This window comes from Zalophus californianus, chromosome 13 (assembly GCF_009762305.2).
Source record: "Zalophus californianus isolate mZalCal1 chromosome 13, mZalCal1.pri.v2, whole genome shotgun sequence".
NCBI classification, from domain to species: Eukaryota; Metazoa; Chordata; class Mammalia; order Carnivora; family Otariidae; genus Zalophus; species Zalophus californianus.
This window is the reverse complement of record NC_045607.1, coordinates 95,212,655-95,222,152: the sequence shown is the minus strand read 5'-3', so window position 1 is coordinate 95,222,152 and position 9,498 is coordinate 95,212,655. Positions and strand designations below refer to the sequence as shown.

At 37.8% G+C, this 9,498-nt stretch overlaps 1 protein-coding gene across 11 annotated transcripts in view; it reads right to left on the bottom strand.

The window, feature by feature from the left end:
- Positions 1-5,196: 5,196 nt before the first annotated feature.
- The window catches only part of ZNF484 (zinc finger protein 484), a 44,173-nt gene continuing 39,871 nt past the window's right edge, over positions 5,197-9,498 (bottom strand). For all 11 annotated transcript variants that reach the window (XM_027615264.2, XM_027615268.2, XM_027615270.2 and 8 more), the window contains one exon: positions 5,197-8,883. In XM_027615264.2, coding sequence (XP_027471065.1) covers positions 6,575-8,883 — 2,309 coding nt within the window. In that variant the 3' untranslated portion in view covers positions 5,197-6,574. The remainder of the gene's footprint in view (positions 8,884-9,498) is intronic.

Here is a 9,498-nt window from a genome sequence, read left to right as displayed (position 1 = left end):
CTTTGGAATCAGAAAACTTTTTTTTTAGTACAGGGGAAAGGTGGTGGCCTTATTTACTAAAGTTAGAAATATGAAATGTTAGTCTTATTCTACAGATATCTGGCAACTTCTATTAAAATAAGACAATTCAATCAATCCATCAGTCTCACTGCTAGAAGTAGGTTACAGAAAGGAAGAAAAAAAAAGCTCCAGTAGATAAGGACATGGTTATGACTATTAGCCCATTATGTTATCTTACCTCTTAAGGGTGGTTATGGCTCATTTTTCCTAATGACAAAAATGTGACTAAACAGTGGCACAGTAGGCTGAACAAATTATGACCTGTCTAGACTATGGACAATTTTCAGCTAGTTAAAAGTTATTGTTGAGTGCAAAAGATGCAAAACTGTGTATGTAATATAATTCCATCTTAAGACAATGAAAACACACTCATGTGTGTGCACAGATATTAATGTGTCTGTATGACAGGTAAAAAGAAATCTATGAAGCTGACTACCATTGCTTATCTAGAGACACACTGTTCGTGTGGCTGGAGTTGCTATGAAAATGGAAAAAGTGCAAAATTCAGGAGATAAAATATAAGTCACACTTACATAGTTACATGTATGTTTCAATGTAATTTTTAATTAAAAGAAAGGCTGTTGCCTTGTGGGGACACTTCTGTCAATGAGTTGGCATTGTTCTCCACTGAGTGGGAACTCCTTTCCTACCTCTATCCGGTCCTCAGAAGGGAGGCAAAAAGCCTTTTCAACCTGTGCCTTTCATCTGGTGATTGTCCTTCTCTACTACTACAGCAGCACCATGTTCACATATGTATGGCCCATGTCTTCTAATTCACTGGGGAAAGACCCGCTGGTGTCCATCCTGTACAGTATCACTCCCAAGCTAAACCTCGTCGTCTGCACTTTGAGGAATAAGGACATCATAAAGGCCTTGAAAGTGATAGAAGAAAAGGAAGAAATTTCATTTCCACTGAATTGTAATATTCATTTTCTATGATGATTAATAACAGAATATTAGCCGTCTTACTGATACAATCCAGTTGCTTCTTGCCAACATTGCTAATAAATCTCTAAGAATTAAAAGGTAATTTCAACAATAAAACAAATTGAGCAAAATGTTAACAGATGAATTTGGTTGAAAGTTCCCTATATATTTTTTTGTACCCTTTCTATTCTTGAACACTTCTACCTGTTCTATATGTTTGAAACCATTCCTAAATAAAAAGTTTAAGAAGAAAAAAAAGTCACTTATTGGGCTGGCCTATTTGTCCACACTGGTTTGAGACATGTACACGAAATTTAACCAATAAACAAAATAAAATCTGTTTCTTGTAAAATCTGATTCTATGGGGAACACTTCTTCTAGTTTCTTTCCAGTATGAATTTTATGGCGTTTTAAGAAAATGATGTATTCTCGTAACACTTATTTTCCTCCATTGTTTATGATGTCTGGTAAGATGTTAACTCGTGGACAAAGACTTTTTGACATAAAACAACTCTGTAGTATGAGTAATTTACAATTGGTTCAAACTAAGAGAAGTCTTTCTCATTTTCAGGAAATACCTCACTCATGCACAAATACTGAAAACTGATTTCTGAATGAAGCTTTCCACACAAAGTGCATTTATTTTGTCTACTTGCAGCAGAAATTTTATAACTTCCATGTGGGTTCTCCAGTCATTGCTTTTATAGGGTTCTCTCTCCAAAATAAGCTTCTGGGGAAAAATGAGCTTCTAACCTGTTATTTCTCTCATGTGAATTTGCTGATGTTCAGAAAGTTAACTTTTCATGGGGCGCCTGGGTGGCTCAGTCATTAAGCATCTGCCTTCAGCTCAGGTCATGATCCCAGGGTCCTGGGACGGCGCCCCGCATCAGGCTCCCTGCCCTGCAGGAAGCCTGCTTCTCTCTCCCACTCCCCCTGCTTGTGTTCCCTCTCTTCCTGTCTCTCTGTCAGATGAAAAAATAAAATCTTTAAAAAAAAAAAAAGGTGGGCCCCTGGGTGGCTCAGTTGGTTAAGCCACTGCCTTCGGCTCAGGTCATGATCCTGGAGTCCCGGGATCGAGTCCCGCATCGGGCTCCCTGCTCGGCAGGGAGTCTGCTTCTCCCTCTGACCTTCTCCCCTCTCATGTGCTCTCTCTCTCTCTCTCATTCTTTCTCTCAAATAAATAAAATCTTTAAAAAAAATAAAAAATAAAAAGTTAACTTTTCAGTTTCAGGATGATTTTCTAGTTATTGTATTCATAAAGTTTCTCTCCAGCACGAATTCTCTGCTATGTGATGATATAATGATTTGTAAATGAAGCCCTACTCACATTTAATAAGACAGAAAACTACTCTCTCCTATGAATTATCTGATGTATGATTAAATGTTGGTTTGAGTGAAAGTTTTCTTACATTTTCTGAATTCACTGAATGAGAATAAAAATTTTTTCTAAATTAATTTAAAGTACATTTTTAATTTAAAAATTTAGATTGTAAAATTGCTTTTAGAAAGTTTTGCTGTGGGGCGCCTGGGTGGCTCAGTTGTTAAGCATCTGCCTTCGGCTCAGGTCAGGATCCCACGGTCCTAGGATCGAGCCCTGCATTGGGCTCCCTGCTCGGCGGGAAGCCTGCTTCTCCCTCTCCCACTGCCCCCTGCTTGTGTTCCTGCTTTCGCTATCTTTCTCTCTGTTAAACAAAGAAATTAAAAAATCTTAAAAAAAAAAAAGGAAAGTTTTGCCGTAAATACAAAAAAACCTGTATTATAGTAGTGGCATAAAAAGATATGTCTAATTTACACTATTCCCCCTGGTAAGGTCCTTACTGCACATGCCTTCAATCAATACTGACCTTAAGAGTTTCATCTAAGTAAGATTCAACTCTCCCATTTCACCCATAACTGTCCATCATCCATTCCCCAATCAATTCCCAGTGCCCCTTCAAATATGTGGAGGCCCACAAAAGGAAGTCTTCCTTCGTCCTAGATGTTACTACCCTGTTGATAAAAGGTAATGCAGCTTATTTTTTTTAGCTTAGTAATATAGAATTGTACTTTTTAAAATGTGCCTGGGGAGGTGCCTAGGTGGCTCAGTTGGTTAAGCATCTGCCTTCAGCTCAGGTCATGATCCCAGGGACCTGGGATGGAGCCTGCTCAGTGGGGAGTCAGCTTCTCCCTCTACCTCCGCCCCTCCCCCTGCTCGTGCACTCTCTCTCTCTCTCTCTCTCAAAATAAATAAATATTCTAAAGAATAAAAAGTAAATGAAACGTGCCTGGGAATAAAAAGGTTGAGAATCACTATCTCAGTACTTCTAAATTAATCTTTGAAATCCTATTTTCAAACCCCTGGGCTCTCAGACCAGTCTTCATTAACTTCACTTCCTATTTATTATCCAAAGGACAAAAAACACACTCTTAAAAAAAGAAACATGAGAGTCTCTTTGTCAATCTTCTTTTGCTAAAGTTTGGCAGCTACCATAATAAAATCTGACACCACCAAAGGTAATTTTCTCTTATGTATCAAAGTTTACAAAATCTTTAACAAAACAGTAAATGCCTTAACTTTTAGCAAGAAAAAAATGGGAATAGTGTCACAAATCAGAGCATTTTCATTTTTTAGTTTGAAAAGTTTTGGTAATTAAAAAATATATATATTTCTTCTTTTTTTAATATTTTATTTATTTGAGAGAGAGAATGAGATAGGGAGAGAGAGCATGAGAGGGGGGAGGGTCCGAGGGAGAAGCAGACTCACTGCTGAGCAGGGAGCCCGATGCAGGACTCGATCCCGGGACTCCAGGATCACGACCTGAGCTGAAGGCAGTCGCTTAACCCACTGAGCCACCCAGGTGCCCAAAAATATATATATTTCTGAACTCCACAGTCCTTAGAGAGGAACAGCTCTCAGTGCATTGAATCTGCTAATGACAGAGTAGGTTGTACAGACCAGCACTTTCTTTGAGAACTAAAAAGTCAAAGAAAATATTAAATATATTTAATTCTGTGATGGTACTGGAGAGCTACCAAGAAGTGAGAAACTACATGAATAAGATTAGAGATAAGACATAACCTCTGGAATTTGGGGCTATTTAGTAAAGAGGTGTTTGCTAATTTTTAAAGCAAATGCTGGCCAAGAAAGGTTAAGACAGTTTTTGACAAATTTATGGGACCTATTGGTACAAATACTAGAATTAAGTTCCTTCCCAGGATGAGGCACCTGGCAATCTCCCCAAGTCTACGTCTCTAGGGTATCCCCTAGAAATAGGAGTGAAAATGCCAGACAAGCCTTTACGGGGACTGGAGCCCAGTTTTACATACTCTCATTACATGACTGGATGAAGACAAAAAAGGGTGTTCATGCTCTCGCCTAGTCACCTGTTAAGAGTCAAAGGCAAATCTCCTCTGGAAGAAAGTATCATCCAAACCATCTCAGTTTCTCTACAATTTTTAATATATAGTGTCTGGTAGTTGATTTAAAATCATCAGGTATAGGAGAAGACAAGCATCACTAAAATCTGAAAGAACCAATGGAAAAAGGTTAATGGGGTTATTTCTAGACAAAGCAAAGGAAGATTATGAAGCAGAAGCATACTTTGCATAGATAGTAGCAAGAAATTTCACAAAATGTGAAGAAAGAAAAACCCCACTAAGTTACAGATTTAAAAAACACTACAAACCACAAATACATAGAAAATCACACCTAGGCATATCACTGTGCAATTGTTGGCAGCCTAAGACATGAATTTTGAAGGAACTAGAGAAAAGGGAAAAAAGCACATTACCTTCAAAGGTAATTCCATTGAAAGCTTATTTTCCAACAAAACAGTGAAACACAAACCTTAACAAAATATATTCAAAATACTAATAGAAAATAACCGTCAACTTAGAATCTTATATTCAGTAAAAATATCTTTCAAAAATGAAGGTAAAATAAAGAAATTTTCCAAGAAACAAAAACAAAATTTGTCACTAGCAAGCACACACTAAAAGAAATGCTAAAGGGTCTTCTTCAGTCAGGATAAAAATGATTCTAGAGTGAAACTTAGAAGAAAAGAAGGAAGAAAAAACCGGTAAGTATGAGGATTAATCTAGATGAATACTGACTCTGAGACAATAAAGACTGACCACATCAACTACTTACAAAATCCAAAGGCATAATATTAATAACACGTAAGTCAACAGGGAAATAAAGGAGCTACTTTTGTAGCTTCTCACCTTGTCCAGAGTGGTGTGGATACTAATTTAAATCAGCCTTCAATAAGTGAAGTGTACATACAGTATTAACATCTGATGCAGTAAATTTTAAGGCAAAAAAAGCATCAGTAGCAATAAAAATGGACATTTCATAATGATTAAATTTCAATTAACCAGGAAGAGTGTAACGATTCTAAATGTGAATGTATGTAAAAACAAAGACTCAAAATATATAAAACACAAAAGGGTTGATCTAAAGGAGAGACAAATTCACAAATATTCCGGACGATAAAACACTTCTTTTAGAATTTGATGGAATAAGTCTGGGAGAATAGAAAAGGTTTGAAAACACAGTAATATTAATTTGTAGAGACTGGGAGGAGAAAGGAAGAGTAGTCTTCCAATGTGCAACTCTGTTTTTTAAGACAAACTCAAATGCAAACAGTAGTGTCCAGTGGTAACCTAGCATGTGATGACTATGCAGAGAATGTACTAACAAAATTGGAAGAAGAGAATTCTAGGTTTTGAAATCCATTTTCTTAATTGTTCCCCTTTCCCAAACAGAAATCAGTAAAAAATACAGATTTCTGTGGATGAGGCTAAGAGTTCAAAGTGCTCACCTCTATATCTGACCTGAGACTAAGTCCTGTAGTTTCAGGGCCAGTTCTAAGGTGATAGTAAGTAGTCTGTAGGGCTGCTGCTTACCTCACTGGTCACTGTGGGTATGGATACAAGCTGGGAAAACTTTATGCATCCTAGGTGTGAGTTATCTGGGCCATGGCAGGGAATTAATAAAAAAAGGGAACATATTGGTTAACTAAAGAGGCCTGTGAATATTCAAGTAAGCTTGTGGTTCTGATTTGCCATTCTCAAAATCAAATAAAAAAATGTTTATCCAAATTTCCACATACTGATACTGTAAACAATAAATAAATGACTTCCTGAATGGGGGAAAAAAAAGAATCCTTTTTTTGTGTCTTTAATAATGTCAATTTTCACAAAAACTTTTGGCTTCTCTTCATTATAGACCTGAATTGTCCATACTTTTGCTTTCATTTCAGCATCCTTAAACAATTAAAATTTTTCTTAGCACTCTACTCATTAAGAAATTCCTTTGGTCAATATCGAATACAGCCCTGAATTTATATAGCTGCTTATCCATAACATGAAACAAGATTGCCAAGTTCTCTCCTTGCATATTTACTATTATTTGCAGGGGCTTAACAATCCCAGTATTTGTCCAGTAATTAAGCATGGCCATCATACATTGCTTAAACACTTTCTTCAAAGTGTCTCCCCCACACATGAAACGACATCAGCTCTGTGATCCAGACATTCATACTTCCGACCAGAGGTAAGGTGGCTTTGATTACCTCCTGCTTCTTAGTCAAGCTGTAGCCTCTCACTACTTTGTATCTCCACACCATGATTGTGGCACTGGGCACCCTACTTCCTCAGAATCTGATTTCTGATGTATACTGAGCTGTGGTCTCCAGTTTAAGGCTTTCCTAAAGTCACTGCCTTTACAGGGTTTCTGTTTAGCATGAATTTTCTGGTGTTTAATAAGATTTGATCTGATGGTGAAGGCTTTTCCACACTCAGCACATATAAATGGTTTCTCCCCTGTGTGAATTCGATGATGTTCATGGAGTTGTGACTTCTTAATGAAGGCCTTCCCACAGTCACCGCATTCATAGGGTTTCTCTCCAGTATGAATTCTCCGATGCCGATTTAAATGTGATTTCTGGATGAAGGACTTCCCACATTCTGTACAAATATAGGGTTTCTCTCCTGTATGAATTCTCTGATGCATAATTAGTGTTGATTTTCTTGCAAAGGCTTTCCCACATTCACTGCACTCATAGTGTCTCTCTCCAGTATGAGATTGCTGATGTATATGGAGGCCTGACTTCCGAGTAAAGGCTTTTCCACAGTCACTACATTTATAGGGTTTCTCCCCAGTATGAATTTTCTGGTGTGTAAAGAGATTCGATCTGTCAGTGAAGGCCTTTCCACACTCAGCACATCTATAGGGTTTCTCTCCTGTGTGAATTTGCTGATGTACATGGAGTTGTGACTTCTTTGTGAAGGATTTCCCACAGTCACTGCATTCGTAAGGTTTCTCTCCAGTATGAATTCTCTCGTGGGAAATAAAATGTGATTTGTGGAAGAAGGCCTTCCCACATTCAGGACAAACATAGGGTTTTTCTCCTCTATGAATTCTCTGATGCATACTTAGAGTTGACTTTTGGATGAAGGCTTTCCCGCACTCACTGCACTCATGACGTCTCTCTCCAGTATGGCATTTCTGGTGTATCCTGAGCCGTGACTTCCAGGTGAATGACTTTCCACAGTCACTGCATTTATAGGGTTTCTCTCCGGTATGAATTTTTTGGTGTTTAATGAGATTTGACCTGTCAGTAAAGGCCTTTGCACATTCGGCACATATATAAGGTCTCTCTCCAGTATGAATTTTCTGGTGTATGATGAGATTTGTCTTGTGAGTGAAGACCTTCCCACATTCTGTACATATGAAGGGATTCTCCCCTGTGTGAATTCGCTGATGCACATGGAGTTGTGACTTCTTTATAAAGGACTTTCCACAGTCACTGCATTCGTAAGGTTTCTCTCCAGTATGAATTCTCTCATGTGTGATAAAATGGGACTTCCGGATAAAGGCTTTCCCACATTCGGTACATACATAGGGTTTTTCTCCTGTATGAATTTTCTGATGCATACTTAGAGTTGACTTCCTTGTGAAGGCTTTTCCACATTCAGTACATTCAAAGTGTTTCTCTCCAGTATGGATTTTTTTATGTACACTGAGGTTTGAATTCTGAGAGACATTTTTCCCACACTCACTATATTCATAGGGTTTTTCTCCAATATGAATTCCTTGGCATCTGAACAGATCTGACTTCTGGATAAAGGCTTTTCCATATTCATTGCATTTACAGTGATTCTCCTCAGTGTGAGTTTTCTCATGATTTGACTTGAGGGACAAGTCCTTCTCATATTCAGTGCGTGTACAGGGTTTCCCTCCTATAGAAGCCTTCTGAGGTACAGCAAGTTGGGGCTTCTGAGTGAAGACTACCTCACATTTGCTGCATTCATGCTGTTTCTCTTCAGCACAAATACTTTGATGTGCAAAGAGGTGTGGCTTCTGGGTGAAAATTTTTACATAATCAGAAAATAAATTGAGATTCTCCTCAGTATGAATTTTTTGATGTTGAATGAGAGCTTGCTTATGACTCAGAAGTTTCTTACACTGGTTATATTCACAAGCATTCGTTTCTGTATGAGGATTCATATGAGTGAAAATATTACCATATCCAATAATCTTATCAGGATTTCCTCTTGCATTGTTTCTATAATCACATAAGCTTACAATAGGCTTCAAACTCCTTCCAAATGATTCATAGTTCTGGAGTCTTTTTCTTGCAGGAACAAGGTATGTGTTTACATGATCAATTTTCCCATTGTCCTTATATTCACAGTCTCTCTCATTAAATAGTGGTCCCTTGTTGATAAAGTGAACTTGTGTTACACCTGTGTTCTGGTTTTCCTCACATCTCCCTGTCTGTTTATCATCTTGCCACAAATCTTCTAAAATGGAATATGGGTCATCTCCTGTAAAGAGATTAATTCTCTCAAACTGGATTGAAACTTCTTCAGACATTCCCTGCTGTGAAGTTTCAAAACCAATATCCCCATCTAAAAAAGAAGGAAAAAATAAAACACACAAAGAAGTTAAGAGAACATAGAAGGGATAATACATACAGTTGATTTAGGGTGAATAGAGAGAACTGAGAGGCTTTCTATAAATATAACAAATATGTATAAAAATATATATGAGTAGTAATAGATGTATATATAATGGATAGCAATAAAACAAATATTTGTCTTCCATTTACTAAATAATAAGCAGTAGCATTTAGATGTGCCAGGCATTGTTCTAAGTTCTATAACTAACTCATTTAATCATCACAACCCACTGCTCTTGGTTATCAGTATTGTCTCTATTTTACAGATGAGGAAACTCAGCCACAGAAGAGTCAGGTATTTGGGGCGCCTGGGTGGCTCAGTTGTTAAGCGTCTGCCTTCGGCTCAGGTCATGATCCCAGAATCCTGGGATCGAGCCCCACATCGGGCTCCCTGCTCAGCGGGAAGCCTGCTTCTCCCTCTCCCATTCCCGCTGCTTATGTTCCCTCTCTCGCTGTCTCTCTCTCTCTCTGTCAAATAAATAAATAAAATCTTAAAAAAAAAAAAAAAGAAAAGTCAGTCAAATGTTTGGTAATTGGAGAAGAGGAGATTCAAAGTGAAGCCACA